This window comes from Camelina sativa, chromosome 7, assembly GCF_030686135.1.
Source record: "Camelina sativa cultivar CO46 ecotype springtype chromosome 7, ASM3068613v1".
Classification (NCBI taxonomy): domain Eukaryota; kingdom Viridiplantae; phylum Streptophyta; class Magnoliopsida; order Brassicales; family Brassicaceae; genus Camelina; species Camelina sativa.
The window spans coordinates 30963259-30983418 of record NC_141886.1 but is presented as its reverse complement, the minus strand read 5'-3'; the positions used below and the strand labels follow the sequence as shown (position 1 = coordinate 30983418).

Sequence of the window (20160 nt, the reverse complement as noted above, 5' to 3'; positions counted from 1 at the left end):
AAAATTATATATATATATATATATATATTCACCATTCATATGATTTTGTTTTGTCAGTTAACTATAGACTGTAGTTTAATTTAGTAAATCTAAAGACTATCATATGGTTTTATTTTGTCGTATGAATAATCAAGAGTTATGTTACAAATGCTTTTCCTTCTATCTTTTTTCGGCAAAAATGTTGTCTATCTATCTTGAAGAGACAATGTATCTATTATTAGTCATACGTGGAAAGGAAATGTGGAACAACGACTAGCTAATAGCATGGAATGAAATCCGAGTCATGTGAATAGATCCGATCCGTGCAGTTTCTTTTTGTACATTATGGGCTCTCCTTTTGAGTCTTCGATCACACACTTTTTTGGTCCTTTAAATTTGAATATCATATTAACTCGATTACCATATGATCTTTGTCTTGTCTTTTGAGGATATCTATGCTAATCAGTTTAAATTTAGTTGTAATTACGATCTCTAGGTATGATCTTTCTTGGAAAATGACACTACAACCAGTGATATTACTGTCGATTAATGAATTTTTAATACTGTTGTAGTTTTATTTTTGTCAAATAAGATGTTGTGTCTTTTAATAAAGGCCCCATTACAAAAGATTATATTAAATACAGTTTTTATCTTTTGTTTTAAGTCTTTATCCCCCTTTTATTCTCTGGATGTCTTTGGGATTCGAACTCTTCAATCGTTCAATTCGTCGCGAGAAACCAAAATATTGACCACAAAATTTCCCTATATCTCATATAAATTTGGATTCATAAATTTATGCATACAATTATATAAGATTATTTGTTATATTGATTAACAAATTTATACACATATAAAAAATAACTACATAACCCTAATATATATAAAGATGTATAATAAGCAGAATTCACTGTGCTCTAATATGCATATTATTTTGTTTCAATTATTGGATATGTATATAATCATTATAACAATACATATATGCATATTCAACACAAGGTGGCAAGTCACTAGTGAGAATGGTGGCGGTAGATGTAGATATCTAAATCTTATAAGCCAAGCTTATAATAACACTATTCAATTTGATAGTCACCTTGCTTTATTCTTTGTATACTTAAAAAAATAAAATTACATAATTTCTTGGCGAGATGTTAAGACGCAAGTAGTCATGTCTCACCCATGCTCTGCAACAAGTGGAAACACAACGTACCTGTCGACGTGGGACACACGTGCGAGGTATAACAAACCGGGCTTTAAAATTTGAGTCTGAGCTAACCTAATACTGGGCTTTACTTGAGAGCCCACTATTAATTTCTAAGCAGAAGTGTACTTACATCAGCAAATATGTATTTTATTCATATAGTGCTTCAATTATTGGCTAATTTAATACTTAAAGGTGAAAGGGCCACAAAGATACAAATCTTAAACAGTTGTTCGAAAAGACAAAATAAAATACAAATCTCAATCACTGATCAGTAGAGATCGCACCTCTTGACCACACATTAAATGCGAGATGTTGATTTTCAGATTATATATGTGTCAAGTACCACAGTTGATTGTTTTAATCTTTGATGTAATAATTCTCACGACCTCAACAAGATCGATTGAAGTAAGCAACTATGGCGGATTCGTCAGCACCATTGTTGACACACCTTGAAGAAGATGAAGACACTTCGTCGCCTCTGACTTTCGACAAGATCCTTGAAAATAGCTTGTCTGATTTCGGATTCTCGCAGTTCTTACAGATAGTTCTTGTTGGGCTCGCCTTAACCTTCGATTCCCACCAGATATTCATCACCGTCTTCACAGATGCATATCCTACGTGGCACTGTCTCGACCACACGATCTGCAATCCGGCAACTACCGATATCTGTAAGATTCCCCGGTCAGCTTGGGAATGGGACGACGGTGGTTTCAAGGGTAGATCAGTCATTTCCGAGTTCGATCTCGAGTGCTCGAGCTCCTTTCTCAGAAGCCTGCCTAGTTCAACTTTTTATGTGGGTTCTATAGTTGGAGGAATCTTCTTGGCTATGATCCCAGACGGTTCCTTGGGACGGAAGCAACTTCTTTTTTTCTCGACTTTCGCAATGTCACTCACTGGAATCTCGATTTCTTTATCCTCCAACATATGGATCTACTCTTTCTTAAAGTTCGTGATCGGATTCGCGCGTTCCCAAACTGGTACATACGCGTTAGTTCTGATAAGTGAGAGGGTTTCCACTAAATGGAGACCGCGAGCTACTATGATTCCGTTTACTCTGTTTGTGTTAGGGTTCATGTCGCTGTCTGGAATCGCTTACCTTGTCCGGCACGCTTCCTGGAAAGTACTCTATCTATGCACATCCGTTCCTGCAGGAATCCACAGTATTTTCATCTATTTTTTTGCCCTAGAGTCGCCGCGCTGGCTCCATTTGGAAGGGAAGAATGAAGAAGCCATTGAAGTGCTCAAAAGAATTTCACCTGCAAAGAGAGGTTACTTGGAATCCGCGTTTTCTAGGTTACCTCCAAAAGAAACACTAGAACAAACTTCAAGCTCTTCTATCAAGGACTTGTTCATCAGGAAATGGGCTTTTCGAAGAATCGTACTTGTTATGATCATAATGTTTGGGTTGGGAATGTCGTACTATGGAGTTCCATTAGCGGTTAGAGACATAAAAGTGAACATCTATCTGAGCGAAGCACTAAACGCCATGGTGGAGTTACCGACGTTTATTATTACGCCGATTTTGCTAGAGAGATTCAGCAGGAGAAGCTCTGTGCTTGTAAATTGCTTAATTGGAGGGGCATCAGGAGTGTTCTGTTTCGTTATGAGCCTTTTGGGGAGAACAAAAATCGCTTTCGCTCTCGAACTCGGTTCTTTCTTTTGCGCTAGGATTGGATTCAATTTAGTGGCGGTTTATATGGTTGAGTTATTCCCTACATGCGTGAGGAATAGCGCAACAACGATGCTTAGACAAGCGCTTGTGGTTGGAGGAGCTTGTTGTCCAATCATTGCTTCGGTTGGGAGAAATCTTCCGTCACTATCTTTTGCAGTTTTTGGATTTACGATGTCAGGTGTAGGGTTATTCGTTTTGCTTCTTCCTGAGACCAAAGGGTCAAGTCTGTGTGATACAATGGAAGCACAAGAGCAGAGAGACCAAGCCTTGAAGACTAGCCATAGTTGCTGAAAACAGAGTTTCAGAAACCTATATGTTCTTTTACTCAATTTCCATATAAAATTGTCACTAAACAGAACCGTTTAGATCAAGCCCTCTGTTGATTTTCAGAGTAATTCATATGTGAAGGCTACAATGGCATGTCTTAAATTCTTCATAAACTGAATCATTTTGTTTTCTAGGTTTAGGTTTTGATAATAAAATTTCCATAAACTAAAAAACGTTTGCTAATCATCTAAAAAGCTATCATGTGAATATCTTTGTCTTTGAACTACTAATACAGACGCATTTACATCTAAAGATGAAGCCAAGAAATCACCGACAGTTCCTAGCTCCGGACACTCTTCCCAATCTTTCATTCTCACCGTCATAGGACAATCTCCTCTGCTCTTTCCAACCACAAACAGTGAATACATCTCTCCGATCTCTCTTAGAATCGTCATCGTATGCGGTCCATTGCTCACACGCTTCTCTATGAACCCCACTTCTCCCGTCGTTACAAATCTGTTGTACAGTCCAAAAATAATATCAAAAGTCGTTTCTTTGATGGACAACGAAACAGAGTAGAGGCGCTCTTATCAGAAACAGAGTACACACAAAACAGATTAGTGACAAAAACAATGTATAAATAAGGTACCTGTTGTAGAATTCTTCTAAGAAGCTCCGATCTGTTTCTTGTTCAGTTTGATCCCTTCCCATAACATCCAAAAAAACCTCGTTATTATCTCGTGTTGTCGCATTTCCAACCGGAGTCTCTGCCTTTGAATCCTCGGACATGAACTGTATAACTGTGAGATGAATTAGGGCGTTGTTCGAAAGCCATTTGCACAGAGCAAGAGCCTCGCGATCATCCGGACCACCAAAGAACAATGCCGCAACGTGTTGTACCGAATCAAACCCGTGCGGCTGCTGAAATCCGGTAATGTTTCGGTCCACAAAAATACCGATCGAACACGGAGCGTGCCTTAGAACATTCCGGTTCATCTGTCTGAAAAGTTCCCCATCGTTTGTAGTCTTCCCGTCGATCCTCTGGTGTTTATGAAACGGAAGAAATACAATCGAAACTCGAAGATCCTCTGTTGCGTTACAGATCTCGGCGTGCATGTTAAGCATCTGCGTCACGAGTTTCACCGGTTGGATCATGATTTTGCTGTCTTTAGCAAACGAATCAATCGAATCGTTGATCTCCAAACCATCGTTGGTCCCGAATTCGTCATCTCCATTCGCATTGGCTCCATCTTCGTCGTGCTCATGGTACATCAATTCAGTTTTTCTTTTCTTGGGAAGCGGTACAAGGTGCATAAGCAGAGGCGAGAACGGCTTCGAAGCTCCGCGAGAACCGCTCAAGGCCGAGACAAGAGAGATTGCACCACGAGCTTGACGGGCTCCGTATACGCAGGATAAAACACGTAATTCCTCGTTGGTGTCGTGAGATTCAAGCGAAGTCTTCTCGTAAGCAAAGTCTTTATCTCTTCCTTTAAGCAAGAAAGACGCCAGTACACCGCTTACTAGCGTCGTGATCACCAACGCAGCCACCATCATATCATGGATTGTTGTGGTCCACCATTTCTACAGGTAGATTCAGACAAACAATGTCAAAAAAGAACAAAAAGTTTTTTAAGGATAATTGATATTGTCATGAAGATGAATCAGTTCAATAATGTCGTAAGCTATGTTCAATATTTGTTATGGTAACTGTTAGATGTTCTTGAAAAAAAAAAATATGAGACCCTAGAACATTATGTAGACGTACCTTTTCGGAATAGTTTGAGTCGAGAAGAAGAAGACCCACATGGCCTTTAACAGAGAGAATGGCGGGTAAGAAAAGCCAATGTTTCTTGGGGATCTTCAGGTACATACAAGCGCTTATTACACCAATAAATTTCCCAAGTAAGGTTACAATCACTATAATAACTAGACCGATGTAATAGCGTGTGGTTAACGCGATGATGCTGAATCTGAAGCCGATGTAACCAAAGCAAACAGGAAGAACAAACTCGTGGATCGGGTAACTAAGCCGTTGAATCAACGTTCTGTGAGTCTTTCCTTGTCGCGGAAACATTATGCCAATGGCGAAAACCGAAACGGAGGAATTGACGTCGTAGGATTCGATGGTTATACCGATGATGAGAAGGAAGATGAAGAAAACCAAAGTTTCAGCCTTTGAGAGGTACTTCTCTTTAGGGTTCCTCTTTGGAAGCCATGGAGCTAAGAACCTGTTGAGCAAGATTAGGAATCCGGTCCCGAAAACAAATAGGACGAGATCACCTATCATAGATCCAGAGATGAACGCAATGATTACAGTGTAGAGAACGACGTCTGTTAATTCGATGAACAGCGCACATGAGATTGTTAGCCGTCCGATCTCAGATGTGTTTAGTTTCCAATCGGCTATTGAACGGAATACAACAGGAGATGCCGTGTTAGAGACGGTAATGAGAAGAACCAAGAAAAGCGTCAAGTAATCTTCTTTGATCTCAAACATAGGGATGAATAACCATAAGAAAGCGAAACTCAGGAGGCCGCACGCCAAGAATGAGCTGCAGGTTATCACTGCTGCTTTCTTGAAATTTCTTTTCATGAAATGTAGATCGACTTCAAGACCGATCAAGAACATGAAAGATGTTCGCAAAGCGAACGAGAAGAAAGAGTAATAATCTGCTGCGTTTTTTTGGAGGAAGAATTCCTTGACTGTAGGTATTCTAGAGAGCAGAACAGGACTCAACACAATCCCAGCCTAAAAAAAACCCAAGATGGGTAACAAAACAAAAAAAAAATTGTTAGAAATTTTCCACAGCCCTAAAAACTGAATGTTTCTTGTAACGCAAGAAATAAAATATTCTTACGAGAATCTGGGCAACAGGACCAGCTTGGCCACAGGGTTTAAGAAGGAGATAGAACAACTGTGAGAAGACGAGAATGCAAGCCATTTGAATAAGCAAGGTATTAAGGGGATTGAACAATGCATCTCCTTGAGGTAAGCAAAACAATAACTTTGGATCCATCTTCTTCTTCTTCTTGATTCGATGATCATGAGCATTCTTCAAACGTGATGATGAGAAGAAGACTAAGAAAGAAAGAAAAAAAAACGTTTGTTGGGGAAAAAGAAACTGAAACTGTTTTATAAATCAAGAATATATAATTTCCAGAAGTAAATTAGGAAAAAAAACTAATTACTTTACATTTGGTTGGAGTTGATATGGGTTTACAATTACTTGACCATCCTTCAATCACTCTATGCCTCTATTTTATTTCTTGAAAAGCGGATTAAGTTGACTGTAATCAACGAACTAACATTAAGAATAAATTCACCAATGAATTGGTTATTATCCGGTCAATCAACAGCGATTCTTTCATTCTTTATTTTCCCGCATTTTTATTCTGTTTTATCATATTTTGTAAATATGAGATGATATTATTGTCTGTGATAAAATGATAATATTTTCCAAACATATCACAGATGGTAGTAAAACACTACTGGATATTTCGCGTAAGTGAAATTCGTTACTAATATTTTTGGACATTATCTCATTTTTTTTTCCTTCCCACAAATTAATATTTTCGCAAACCAAAAACATAGGGTGTTCTTAACACAAACACCAACCTTGAGTGTTTCTGACATAACTAAAGAAACTAGAAGGGCCGAAATATAATATAAAAACTATCAGGTGTAAGATCCGAAAGTTAAGAATATATTGGACCCAGAAATAAATATATAGAAATATGGGAGGTTTTTTGCATATACCACGAAATCTAGAACCCTAGAAAACCCCCGGCGAGAAAAAAAGCGGTGACTCGGAGAGAGAGAAGGAGAGATGTCGTTCATGTATGAGAAGAGCAACACATGGAGGTGGCTAGTGAGGAAGACGCGAGATTCCAGATCCTTCTTCTTCAGGTTTGCTACTTTATGCGGTGTCATTCCCGGCGTGATTGGCTATGGTGTTATGCAGGTCACCAATTCCAGTAACCCGGAGCTCGAAGCCCGCCTCCGTAAATCCGCTCGCCCCGACACCCTCGTATGTATCTCTCCTATCTCTCTACCGAAGGCGTTTCCTGATTGTTCCCTGTGATTGTGCTCTTCTCTTTAAGCATTTTTGATTGGTCGTTGATGCGATTCCTGACCTGTTAAATGTATCTGCTGATCTCAAATATGTTTCATGAACCTGATAGATGTTTGAAAATAGAAACATGTAGTTGGTCTTCTTCTATTGAGGCTCATAGGATGGCTAGATTCTTGAGCTTGATTGGTTACAATTTGTTCATACATAGTCTCTTGAGCTTACCTTGATGTGTGGAACTTTTCTTGGAGGATGAGTGGGACATCTTGATAATTGTTGTATCTTGTGCTTTTGTTATGTGATAATCTAAAATCCATTGTTATCTGCTACTTTGCAAAGCTCCTATGGGATTGAGTCCCTAGAGTTGTTGTGGTGGATTGATGAGTTAGGCATTTGCGGGTTCTGTTTTTCTGTTCTTGCTCTGCTTCACAATGTCGATTGAGTTGAAGTTTAGTCGTATGTTAACCTTTAGGCTGATTGTTAAACATGAATCCGCATATGAAAATCCTTTATTGACCCACTTTTGGTTTTTGTAAGCTTCAATCTTTTTTTGTGTTATCTTCTGCTGATGAACAACACTTTTCTGCAGATGATGGGTAAAGTAAACCAAGAGAGGCTAGCTGAGTATCTCGGTGAGTTGAAACAGAAGCAGGATACAAACGACAGATACGTGGCTGCTCTAAGGGGAGAGACTCTTACCAGGAAGCCTTATCAAAGAATCCAACCAGTGCCAAAGCTGGATGACACGGTGACAACCAAAGCGTAAGGATGAATTCTTTGAAGAGTCAGTGTTAATGGATGACCCTCACTTGAATCTTTCGTTCGTTGATGCAAAGATGGCATGTTTGTTACTGGCTGTAATGTTTTTTTATTTTATTTTTGTAACTAGCATCTAGCCACATAGCTTTTGTGCTATGCCAACTGCTGCCACTTCAGTCACTACAAACATTTTGCTATGATGAATAAAACTGTGTAAAACCCATGTTTTGTACATTGCTTCTTCATTCTTACTTGCAAGGTTATTGTTTTACAGTACATACGAAATTGCATTGTACATGCTGATTGTGGAACATTGTCAGAGACAGTTGGTAAACCAAACTGTAGATTCTACAAAGGGGAAGGACAGTATGTGCAAACGTTTCTTATGTGCATAAATAAAGCTTGTCGGCATTTATCACGCGTAAAACCGTGAAAAGTAAGACAGTTTGTGGGCATTAATCATGTGTAAAGCCGTAGCCTGCTAGTGATCCGTACTCGGCAGATGGGGCAACTTGATATTTTGGATCCGCAATCTCCACAAGTCTGCCAAAGGAAATTGCAAAGGTAAGTTAAAAACTGGTTTATTCATGGATGGGAATGGGTTTGAGTAAACTTAAAGCAAACAGTTAGTTAAAATTCCTTGGTGAAACTAACCATGTGGCCACAGCTGAAAGCCACGTCTTTTCGGTTAGTCAGACAAATCGGGCAACTCTGTTAAACGGAATACCATATGAGTGAGTTTGAAGTTGATTCGGCAAGGCAGAAAATTAGTTAAAGTATGCAAAGTATGAGACCTGGGTTTGTTCAGGAGATGCAGTTGATGGTAGTTCAGCATTAGTTGGAGGCGTGTACGGAATTGGTGGTGGTCTCGGAACTACTGTCTTAGCTGAGCCCGTCGGGTTCCTTTATAGTCAGGTGCAGAATTGGAAAAGACCAGCAGAAGCAATTAGACAAACAAAAAGAAGCAATAAGACAAAAAGTTCTATTTATGTTGAGAAGTGAAAACTTATGGAAGTACCCGAGTAAGCGGAGTTCGATGGCTGCTTGATACTGAAAGGGAATCTCCATAAGAGCAGCAAGAGCAAAGGCAGTTTCTTTGGCAGACTCTGGTGAGTTTCTCATCATGATCTCTGTGAAATTCACAAACTACGCATAGAGAAGAGAAGATAAAGATCAAGAAGATACTCGAAGCAGAGCATATAGATGGAAAATAACACAACCGGGAAGATACCTGAAAGTTGTCGAATTCACGCTTAGGGATCTTATCATCGAACTTCCTCATGTCTTCCCATGGTCCGTCTCCAACACCGACTAAAACAATCGATAAAGCATACGAGCTGTAGATAAAAAAAAAAAGGAGGTTCGAAATGGCCTGTTTAGATTTCACAAAATCTAGTTGCGAAAATATGAATAAAACTGAATCTACATTTGTTTTACCTTGCATTCACAATAGCGTCGATGGTTGTCTTCTCTTGTTGACTGAGTTCTCCCTCGGCCATATCAGTACCTCTCGTTACCTTAGCATTCAGAATGTAGCCTTTTAAGTTTTGATATCATACTTCGCTTACTTTTTTCTCTCTTAAAAGCTTTTTTAATTTACCTGTCCATCCGCGACGATCACAAGAACATGGAACTGTCCACCGTTCTTCTCCACAATGTCAACGGCAGCATCAATGAGCGGTCCATACGACGTTGGCCCTTTTGAACACGGAAGCTTGTGTGACTTGGTAATAAAGCTATGGAAGGTATATTTAGATTTTCAAAGAAAGACCTGATAGACGCAAGACGGGTGCAATTCTCCTGTAACATGCTAAGACCTCTTCGAAGCCATGACATGGAGAAATGTCGCTATGGAAACCGAACACTTCCTCATCGTGAGTTGTTGCTGGATAATGCAAAAAAAAAAACAGAGTCTCAGAAACAGAGATCGAAGATGATATTTTCAGGGGAAACAAACAAAAACACTCACAATCGCCAAAGCCGAAACAAGGGATGAGATTATCTTCGTCGAAAGGAGCCAACGTTTGGCCGATTACAAAGATGGCCTTTTCGTATGGATTTGGTGTTTCCCCGAGCGCGTGCAGACACTTTCCATCGAAAGAAGTTTTCCCTGAAACAGAACACGATGACCATACTTTTACATTTTTCCATAAAAATATGTGAACTTACAATTTAAGTTTGTATTTATTCTAGCTACTTACCAGTCCACTCGTTGCTCTTAGTGAAATCAACTCCCAGAATGAGATTGGATGATTCAAGACCAGCTTCTCTTAGAGCTTTTGATACCTTTTAAAACCACCACACCATTCCATAATTATAACACTCAAGAACAAATGATCCTCCTCACTAATTTTTTTTTTAAGACATTATTTTACATAACGACTAGAAAATGTACCAAATCATTTTATGTCCCAATGTCAATGAAATGGAGGAGTAAAGAGAGAGAAAAAAAATCATACGCCTCTTGTATTAGTCTTTTGAAGACATCAAAGGAGCAGAAACCATTGTGAACCAAAAGTCAAGTCAACACAAGAAAAAAAAAAAAAAAAACAAGAACCTGGTCGAGGGAAGAGAAGCGATCAGGGATGAGAGCGTACTTCTTCTTGGCGGCGTTGGTCTTGTCGTCGGCAACGGAGATTGAACTTGAAGCATCCGACGGTGATGGTTCATTAGATTGAGACGACGTCGTTCCTATACTCATACTCCGACTGCTTTTGCTTTTTCCACTACCAAATCTCTTTAAGAAATTTCCCATAGTCATCTCCTTTCTTCTTCTTCTTTCTTCGAATTCACAAATATGTTTTTTTTTCTTGATAATGATAGAATCTTTTTTTTTTGTTCCCCCTTCTTTGCTGGAATATTTAAAGAAGACTACTCTTCAAGACACCCAATAAAAACATTTATTGCTTCACTGTCTTAATTTAGTTTTTATTTATTTTCATTCTACGCGGTAACAATCATTAATTTTTGTTATGTCAACCACTCACTCTAATTGTTATCTAGTTTTTACGCGGCCAGATGGGGACTTCATATTTTACTATAGACCCTCATGAGTACCGAAACCTAGAAAAAATGAAACTATATATTATATACACTGAAGATCTTATGAGATGGATATAAATATATCATTCTTAAAAAAAGAAGACAAACAAGAATGACTTTGTGATGGAGATGTAATTAGAAAAAGAATGTCCTTGTGAACAAAGATGGAATTAGATACTCTTATTATGCTAATCTGAGCTTCCAAGTTTAATATCTCCATTTTTGCACTCCATCCGTTTCTTGAAGCTTACTTTACCGAAATTAAACGGCGGGACAATACTGGGCTGGGCCTTTTATGTACGTTTATGGTCTGTTTTTTTTTTTTTTTTAACAACGTTATGGTCTGATTCATTCATGAAATGTTTACTTGATTATTTGACTAAATAAACTTTATATGCCTGTTTGTCAAAAAAAAAAAAAAACTTTATATGCCTTACGAAAAGAAAAAAATAAGTTAACTGAACTTAAGTTCTTTTGGAAGGAAATATATATAAACTTTCTTTTGTAATTCTCATTGGTTTTTGATACCATCATAAGAATTAGATTACCAAAATATCATCACAAATTTATTATCAATCCTTTATTTATAAAATTATAATCAAAAGCATGCCATGTAATTTTTGTCATGTTCAGTGCAGACTTCAGACCAACGAAACAAACGACAACATCACTAAAAAACTAATTCAAATTTAATCCATACGTTGACAATAACAATAAATGCGGTGGCTATTTAAAGCCCTATAACTAAGAAACATGGGAGAAACATGGGAGAACAATTCAACAGCCACGTACGACTCCTACGAACTGGGAGTTTATTCGAATAATAAAAGACTTAGTCAAATAACACTAACAGTTAACCGGTGGGATCAAGCTGGTCCGGTCCAGAGTTTCGGGTACATGATCACGGCATCTAATCTGGGCTTCACACAAGCCATCAAGGATTAGCCATGAACAAGTTTTCTTTCGACTCGACTAGCTCGATTTTGTCCGTCGTACCAGGAGGAATGGTTCAGTCGAACCCTTGGAGAAGCCTACACAACAACGTAACAATCATGGAGATTCCAAGCTTCGCTCCAACGCAGCCGCGCCTACCAGTTCCAAATGAAACAAGTCGTAAGTCTGGTTCAGTCAACAGTACCACTTTCATTGCCGGTTATGTGGCGCTCGGGCCTGTAGATGAGTGGCTCATCCCATGTTTTAGGGTTTCGACCACCAACACCAGGACGACTCACTAGAATATGACTGCCTGCGACATGGATATTTATAAATAAACAATCGAATAATTACATAATTAATTGAAGGAGTGATGGATAATAAGAAAATTTGTATACTATCTATTTATTTTCTATCCAAATTAGTAATGGAACAAATATTCTGGATAATTTTACTAAAAAAAAAAAACATTAGTATATGTGGTATATATACGGAGTTGAAGACAAAATAATAGGCTTCTAACCAAATGCATACAATCTTGGGGGATAGAGAAAACAAATGAGATACCTTGGATGAAATAATTTACCAGCGAGAGTTGTGTCGTGTTTGTGATATCTGAAATCCTATTTACGCAATCATATCTGTTTTCCTTGACGTGTGAGGATCCTTGCTATATTTTACATAAATACATCTATCTGGTTTTAGATGTGGGGGTCCAAATAAACTTTGTTCTCAGCCCATAAATTCCATCATGGCCCAACAAGTATTAAGGATCAGACTACTGTGCCAGCAGGTCAGGAATGGGCACGTGTCCCACATAATCAATTTCTATTCGGATTAATATATTGGGAATTTATCTGAGCCCCCACACCAAAGAAAACAAGTAAACCAAACAGTTTATATCACATCACATTTGTATGGACGAAAAGAAAACAATTTTTAAAAAAAATAATGGTTCCACAGTCCACACTTGCTTTATCGTATATTTTGTTTCGTCGTCAGTCGCCGTTTCTGCTAACTTTTTTATTTTCATAAGTTGATTCTTTGTTTTGGTATGATGGTATCAATGCTAAGTAAAAAAAAAACATAATGATGGCTTCGCCCGGGTTCGAACCGGAGACCTTCAGTGTGTTAGACTGACGTGATAACCAACTACACCACGAAACCTTTTAGCCAAACTGCTCTCGTTACTTACTTTATTATGTAATTCTTCTAGTCTAATTGAGATGAGTAGATAACTTACAAGTGCGTTTGCAATCGTATTAAGTTCAACTGGATCAATGTGCTTGTTTGCATGTCGTTATCGTCGAGAGTCTTCGCCTAGATCCAAGTGTGATTATTTGATTTATTGATGTGACTCCTCATACGGTGGCCACGTTACGATATCGTGGTTACACTTTTATCATAATAGTAAATGGGTTTTTTTTGTCACCATAAAGAAAAGAGATAAGGGAATATAAATATTACTAAGTTGGTGTCCGCGCTATGTGCGGGTTGTTGTTTTCATTTGTGCTGTTTATTTTTTTTTCGTATTTTTGTCTTTTGACGTTTATTTATAGGATGTTTTGTGTAGATTTTTAAATTATGTGTGTTTAATAGCAGTTGCCTCAATCGATGTTTCATACTCTGCAATAGATGTTTGAAGAGTAGTAAGATACCAATTCTTTTTTCTCGACAACCGCAGGAACAACAATATCAAACACCTTCTTTTCAACCGCAATAGTTACACAGTTGCAACAACAATTACTAATAAAAATACTCAAATACAAAATTATATCTTGTATAATCCACTTGAAAATAATAAGCAAGAGTCCTCACAAAAACAAACAAACTTCACTAACCAACATCCCATCTCAATATTTTTATGCCCTAGGTAAACTAAATTTTTTAAATCTCTTTCACAGTTTTCTTTTTTTTTGTGCCCTTTGTTCAAAGGTTTTTTTTCTGGATTTTGGAGTGGACCCTTGGATTTTGCCCCTCCCGCCACCCCTAGAGTCGGGTCAATATCGAGAGGCTTTTGAAAAGATTTGTGAGATTTTTGTGTTATGTTATTAATTTAACTTTAGATTGAGAAAGTGAGGTTGCTTCTAATATGTGATAAGGCTACATGCAGACACCCTAATCATAAACCCTAAAGAACCTCAACGGTAACATACCATAGCAATTTTCAACCCAATCGCATCATATCCAATATTCTGGATCCAGCTATTGTACTAAGAGTTGCTACACAAAGTATCAGAAAAATGTAGGAAATGAGAATGAATCAATACAATACAGACCACACACAAAAAACGTACAAACAACAAATGGTCAAAGATACACTTAAAAGATGAAACTTTAAGATCAGGCATGTCAGAATTGAGGGTACTTTGAAGATGGGTCCAAATCCATCTTCGCCAAATTTGTGAGTTGGGTGAAAATCTTTGATCGCGGAAACTAACTTGAAAAGAGACATATTTGTTTTTGTTTCTACTCAAATTACCTCCGTCTCAAAAACTTCTTCTCTGGTTTTGTGATATAAAATTGATTGGAAATTGGAACATCAAAGAGAGATATTCAAAGAAGAGAGAAAGAGGAGATTAGAGAGAGAGCCTAATTCTCCAAATGTATTACATTTCTACTTCGGGTGAAAATGGTGGCAAATTAATTACAATTACGCTCTAGTTTGAGACAATTATAAAGGATATGTTGGTGGTGATACACGAAATGTCTGTTACAACGTGAACACATCAGCCGCTACTCTCTCTCTCTCTCTTTATGGATTGAGGAATAAAAACTTATGGTGTAAAAAAGAAGAAAAGGGAGACTTTTTACTTTTTTTTGATTCGGTGTGTGAGAGACTTATGAATAGAGAGAAAGTGACGTGAAACCGAGAATAATTAACATTGGTTCAAAAATCTGAGCTGTATTAATTGTTATATTTTGATTGGTTAGCTATTTTAAATTGGGAAAATGTCATGAAAACCCACTTTGGGTGTGAGTTCTGTCACAAAAACCCACTTTCCACTCATGGTATACTTCCCAAGTTTTTTGCTTATGTGTCCACTTTCCTTTTACATTTTTGCCCTTACTAACAACTTACCTCTCTTTCTCTCCTTTTTTTCTCTCTTTTTCTCTTCTTTTTTGTTGTTAACACTTTAACAAAGTAAAATATATTTATTTGTTATCATAAAACAAATTTTCTATTTATTTATATAAAATATGTTATGATTATATATTTTTTACATTTTAAGATACATATTGCTATATTTTTTATGAATTTTTAGATTATACAGTATCCATCAGTCGTTGAACATTTGTTCAATTATAAGTGGATAATCAATTGCAGTATTGTTAATAGATAGTTACTTGTGTTTATTCATACAAAATATACATAAATAAATTTGGTTAGATCTTTATCTATAGCATATTATCCATAACACAACATAGACCAAATAAGTACAAAACCCTTTAATTCTAAATTTTAAATCCTAAAACATAAACCCTTGAACCTAAAACCAAAACTATTCACTTAAAAAAAAAACAAAGTTTAGTGGATAGAGAAACTGTGAATAGGTCTCCATGGATTTACAAAGCATATCTAGACATTAAGCTGAAGAATAGCAGTTGAATGGTGGCTATGGATGTGATCATGTGGATATTTTTTTGTGGATACCAATGTAGACAGACCAAAGAATCATCATACAACATCCACACAATTAAATCCATAGACACCATGAGCTCCTTGCTTCATATTTTGTGTTGGTCCAGAAACATATACACTCATAAGTGGTTAATAAACAAAATAAAAATTAATAACATTGATTTATTTAGAACATTGAATATCAATCATGTGGATTAGTAGTTATGGATACTTATCTTATAATATCTTGCTCATTCTTTACATGAGCAGAAATTTGTCCAAGATAAATTAGCCACATAGATTTCTTTTAGCTAAATGTTTTTGTACTATTTTTCAGCTAGAAGTAGGTATATTAGAACTTAGAAGTGTCACTAGAAGCATACTACACAATAAACATGACCATTATTAATCTCAAAGCCTATCCACCAAATTCTGACCACGTGGACAAGCAATCCAGATGAAATTTATTGACAAGTTTGTTGCATGTTCAAACATCACTATAGTTTAGCCACTTAGATGTCTTTTAGCCAAATGTTTTTGTACTATTTTTAAGCTAGAATTAGAAATATTAGAACTTAGAAGTGTCACTAGAAGCATACTACACAACAAACATGGTCATTATTAATCTCTAAGCCTATCCACCAAACTCTGACCACGTGGACAAGCAATCCAGATGAAATTTATTGACAAGTTTGTTGCATGTTTAAACATCACCATAGTTTAGGGTTTAGACTTTAGATGGTATATAGATTCAATGTCTATATTTTGAGTTCAAATTGTATTGTCTAAGGTTCAAGGTGTAGGATTTAGGGGTTAAGGTTAAAAGTTTAGGTTTAGGTATGTGGATGATGTGTTTATATTTTTAATTCATGGTTTAGGATTTAGGGTTCAAGGTGTATGGTTTAGGGTTTAGGATTTAAGATTTAGGGTATAAGGTTTACGTTTTTGGGCTTATATGGATTTAGTGTCTATGTGGTGTTAGGATTTAATATTTAGGGTATAAGGTTAACTTTTTTTTGTTTGTCAACAACTAAAGTTACTAAACTTAAAATTTAGTATGTTTATCACCAACTAAAGTTACTAAATTTTCATTACTAAACCCTAAACCCTAAACCCTAAACCCTAAACCCTAAACCCTAAACCCTAAACCCTAAACCCTAAACCCTAAATCTAGGATTTAAAATTTAGAATTAAAGGGTTTTGTACTTATTTGGTCTATGTTGTGTTATGGATAATATGCTATGGATAAAGATCTAACCAAATTTATGTATGTATATTTTGTATGAATAAACACAAGTAACTATCTATTAACAATACTGCAATTGATTATCCACTTATAATTGAACAAATGTTCAACGACTGGTGGATACTGTATAATCTAAAAATTCATAAAAAAATATAGCAATATGTATCTTAAAATGTAGAAAATATATAATCATAACATATTTTATATAAATAAATAGAAAATTTGTTTTATGATAACAAATAAATATATTTTACTTTGTTAAAGTGTTAACAACAAAAAAGAAGAGAAAAAGAGAGAAAAGAAGGAGAGAAAGAGAGGTAAGTTGTTAGTAAAGACAAAAATGTAAAAGGAAAATGGACACATAAGCAAAAAACTTGGGAAAATATACCATGAGTGGAAAATGGGTTTTTGTGACAATACTTTAGGAAAAAGTGGGTGTGGATGTCATTTCCCCTTTTAAATCAGGTGTTAGCTCCACGTTTTTTTTAAATGCTGAGATGACATGGTGAGCCAACTTTCATATTATAGATTTGTGTGGCCACGAGACATCGATCAAACTTTCGTTTAGAAGATTTGAATGAAAGTAGAACTGAGAGTAAGCGAACTCTTGTTTTTTTCTTTTTTAATTATAATATTAGAACTAAAAGTAAATGTAGAAAGGAAAATATAGTCAACGCCTAATTATAATACGTAATAATATAGTCAATATCCCAAAAGGTTTATAGATTTTCATTTACCCAAAACTATCTGTTATGAACTTTTATAATACTCTTGAGAATTTAAACGCACAATGGATTATATGATATGGGAAAACATGGATGTTGTTGATGAACTAAAAACAAAATTGTGGATATACCCAAAAGAGATACCACCAATATACCATGAGTCACGTATAGAAAGTGCTGATATAAATAAAAAGTTTGACCCCAGAAAGAGATAAAATCAGAAAGAAAAAATGAAATATATATTTTCATTCTTATACACCAAAGATTCATAGGAACGTTGGCATGATTATCCACAAAATAATAATGTGCATCGGCATCGTTATCACTGTCTAAATCGACAAATATATTAGAAAATGAAAGAGAAAAATTAGTGAAATGTAAAAGTTTACATAGGTCACGTAACGTATTATATGCAAAGCGAAATTACATTCATGTCTGTTTTGGTCAAAATTTGGAAAAATTAACAGAATTAGCACTGATGGTCTACTTACATTAATGTAATACGCATTAAAATTAGAGTTTACGTTTCCATACTGAAAATTATATTGAGTCGAGAACCAATGGAGAGACATGAAACACATTTTTAAAACACACTGTATACAATTTAAACCACATTTTATAAAACAAAATTAGCAGTATATATTGTCATGTGGAAAAGTCAAAACATTTCGTGCTTTCCTATTATAAAAAGGAGAACGGAAGACTCGCCGTCTCAAATGCTACCACAAGACAAAGAAAAAGAAAAAAGAGAGGAAGAAAACTGTCGTACGTGCAACATGGCTGAAACAACTCAGCGGCTACTGAATGATTCGAACTCGCCACCACCGAGATCTCTCGACGAAACCATCGAGAGATACATAGGAAGCTTTGGGTGGGCTCAGTTTCTTCAAGCGGCTTTAGTCTCATTCTCCGGCGTCTTCGACGCGCAACAAACTTTCATCTCTGTATTCACAGACTCGGAACCCACGTGGCACTGCACCGACTCGAACTCGATCTGCCACGAAGCCATCTCCAACATCTGTATCCTCCCCAAAACCGCATGGTCTTGGGATTTCTCTCCTCACGTCTCTGTCATATCCGAATGGAATCTCCAATGCGCCGGCTCGTTCGTCAAAGGCTTACCGGAGAGTTCTTTCTTCGTCGGATGCTTAATCGGAGGTTCGGTTCTCTCAACACTTGCTGATTCTTCCTTAGGTCGTAAAAACATGCTGTTTCTGTCGTGTCTCGTGATGGCGATATCAACGATGCTAACCGTTTTCTCACCCAACATTTGGGTTTACGCTGTTCTTCGATTCGTTAACGGGTTTGGTCGGGCGACGATAGGGACGTGTGCGCTTGTGCTTTCGACTGAATTGGTTGGGAAGAAATGGCGAGGACGAGTCGGAATCATGAGCTTTTTCGGATTCATGCTTGGTTTCTTGTCTCTTCCGCTGATGGCTTACATAAACAGAGGAAGCTCGTGGAGGATTCTCTACGTATGGACGTCTATTCCGACAATGATCTACTGCATTCTTGTTCGGTTTTTTGTATGTGAGTCTCCAAGGTGGCTATTCGTTAGAGGTCGTAGAGAAGAAGCTATTTCGATTCTCAAAAGGGTTGCTTCGATTCCGTCTACTGATGTAAACAGTGGTGGTGCAATATCCATGAGCTTTTCGAGCTTACCATTCGAAGAGGAGGAGGAGGAGAAGAAGCCTAGTAATGTTAACATCTTCACGACCATGAAGGTGTTGGTGGAGAAGAGATGGGCGCTTAAGAGATTATCCGCTGTAATGGCCATTGCGTTCGGTATTGGTTTGGTCTATTACGGGATGCCTTTAGCGTTATCGAATCTCGATTTCAACATCTATTTAAGTGCCGCCTTTAATGCGTTGATGGATTTACCGGCGAACCTCATCACGCTTTTCCTCGTCGATAAACTCAGCAGGAGAAACGCGCTTATCGGATTTACGGCGTTAGGAGGGATCTCTAGCGTTCTCATATTTGCGTTACAGAATATGAGAATCGGGAACCACGGGGCGTTACAATTGGCATTAGAGCTAATTTCTTACTTTAGCGCGTGTTCGGCTTTTAACATGGAGATGATCTACACAATCGAGTTGTTTCCGACATGTGTGAGAAACTCAGCTATTGCAATGGCTAGGCAGGCGTTGGTGCTTGGAGGGGTTTTCAGCCCTATCATGGTAGCGGCTGGTCGGAAAAACGGGGTTTGGTCGTTTGGATTGTTCGGTCTTGCTATAGGTTTGATGGGGTTGTTTGCGGTGGGATTGCCAGAGACTAGAGGGAGTGATCTATGCGACACTATGGACGAGGAAGAGTGCAAAGATCAGCGGAGCAAAAACGATATCACCGACAGGGTGATTGTTGCATGATATATGATATGTAAACTTATATATTAATGTAGAATCAAATATTAATCAAGTGATTATCATTTTGTTTATCTAACTTTAAGCTCAATGACACTACACCAATACGTAGGACATTTATTTTTTAATTGTTCAACATTTTCTTTACCAAAGGATCCAATCTCATTCTACAGCATATAATTGCTAACTGTATAGAAGTAATAAATTTGTCTAAAGAATTTGTGTCTTCCTATATATATATATGCAAATCCTCATTCCATTCCTAAGAAACTATCATTTAT

General features: G+C 37.1%; 5 protein-coding genes and 1 non-coding gene across 7 annotated transcripts; 3 read left to right on the top strand and 3 right to left on the bottom strand.

The window, feature by feature from the left end:
- The first annotated feature begins 1595 nt into the window (after positions 1-1595).
- LOC147941892 (organic cation/carnitine transporter 5) lies at positions 1596-3352 on the top strand. The gene has a single exon (XM_087456532.1). The coding sequence runs from the start codon at positions 1596-1598 to the stop codon at positions 3141-3143; it is 1548 nt and encodes a 515-aa protein (XP_087312658.1). The 3' UTR covers positions 3144-3352.
- On the bottom strand, positions 3273-6317 carry LOC104705081 (cation/H(+) antiporter 2-like). The gene is made up of 4 exons (XM_010421071.2): positions 5978-6317; positions 4885-5868; positions 3769-4700; positions 3273-3635 (listed from the first exon to the last, which is right to left on the bottom strand). The coding sequence occupies exons 1-4, from the start codon at positions 6134-6136 to the stop codon at positions 3359-3361; spliced, it is 2352 nt and encodes a 783-aa protein (XP_010419373.2). The 5' UTR covers positions 6137-6317; the 3' UTR covers positions 3273-3358.
- A 542-nt stretch (positions 6318-6859) lies between these two features.
- Positions 6860-8182, top strand: LOC104703290 (uncharacterized). The gene is made up of 2 exons (XM_010419300.3): positions 6860-7147; positions 7779-8182. Exons 1-2 carry the CDS (start codon positions 6947-6949, stop codon positions 7953-7955), a joined length of 378 nt encoding a protein of 125 aa, XP_010417602.2. The 5' UTR covers positions 6860-6946; the 3' UTR covers positions 7956-8182.
- On the bottom strand, positions 8174-11115 carry LOC104705080 (E3 ubiquitin-protein ligase RGLG4). The gene is made up of 11 exons (XM_087457467.1): positions 10506-11115; positions 10150-10234; positions 9918-10058; positions 9720-9833; positions 9549-9646; positions 9386-9465; positions 9180-9285; positions 8967-9094; positions 8743-8851; positions 8603-8659; positions 8174-8491 (listed from the first exon to the last, which is right to left on the bottom strand). Exons 1-11 carry the CDS (start codon positions 10707-10709, stop codon positions 8408-8410), a joined length of 1206 nt encoding a protein of 401 aa, XP_087313593.1. The 5' UTR covers positions 10710-11115; the 3' UTR covers positions 8174-8407.
- Positions 11116-13016: 1901 nt separating this feature from the next.
- Positions 13017-13090, bottom strand: TRNAV-AAC (transfer RNA valine (anticodon AAC)). Its single transcript has one exon. It is a non-coding gene; the product is annotated as a tRNA-Val (tRNA).
- Positions 13091-18192: 5102 nt separating this feature from the next.
- Positions 18193-19958, top strand: LOC104703289 (organic cation/carnitine transporter 2). Of its 2 annotated transcripts, XM_087456709.1 has the most exons (2): positions 18220-18674; positions 18840-19958. In XM_087456709.1, the coding sequence occupies exons 1-2, from the start codon at positions 18233-18235 to the stop codon at positions 19883-19885; spliced, it is 1488 nt and encodes a 495-aa protein (XP_087312835.1). In that variant the 5' UTR covers positions 18220-18232; the 3' UTR covers positions 19886-19958. The 2 variants fall into 2 exon arrangements, with proteins under 2 accessions (XP_087312834.1, XP_087312835.1); XM_087456708.1 differs by having other exon boundaries at positions 18193-19958.
- Positions 19959-20160: the final 202 nt, after the last annotated feature.

Excerpts from the sequence above, each read along its gene's own strand:
- LOC104705080 (XM_087457467.1), bottom strand. The coding sequence starts at position 10,709 with ATGACTATGGGAAATTTCTTAAAGAGATTTGGTAGTGGAAAAAGCAAA. Across the intron at positions 10,059-10,149 it reads TAAGAGCAACGAGTGGACTG|GGAAAACTTCTTTCGATGGA; the intron begins GTAAGTAGCTAG and ends GTTCTGTTTCAG. Across the intron at positions 9,647-9,719 it reads ACCCGTCTTGCGTCTATCAG|GGCCAACGTCGTATGGACCG; the intron begins GTCTTTCTTTGA and ends CGTGTTCAAAAG.
- LOC104703289 (XM_087456708.1), top strand. The coding sequence starts at position 18,233 with ATGCTACCACAAGACAAAGAAAAAGAAAAAAGAGAGGAAGAAAACTGT.
- LOC104703290 (XM_010419300.3), top strand. The coding sequence starts at position 6,947 with ATGTCGTTCATGTATGAGAAGAGCAACACATGGAGGTGGCTAGTGAGG. Across the intron at positions 7,148-7,778 it reads CCGCTCGCCCCGACACCCTC|ATGATGGGTAAAGTAAACCA; the intron begins GTATGTATCTCT and ends ACTTTTCTGCAG.
- LOC104705081 (XM_010421071.2), bottom strand. The coding sequence starts at position 6,136 with ATGGATCCAAAGTTATTGTTTTGCTTACCTCAAGGAGATGCATTGTTC. Across the intron at positions 4,701-4,884 it reads ACTCAAACTATTCCGAAAAG|AAATGGTGGACCACAACAAT; the intron begins GTACGTCTACAT and ends ATCTACCTGTAG. Across the intron at positions 3,636-3,768 it reads TTAGAAGAATTCTACAACAG|ATTTGTAACGACGGGAGAAG; the intron begins GTACCTTATTTA and ends ACTGTACAACAG.
- LOC147941892 (XM_087456532.1), top strand. The coding sequence starts at position 1,596 with ATGGCGGATTCGTCAGCACCATTGTTGACACACCTTGAAGAAGATGAA.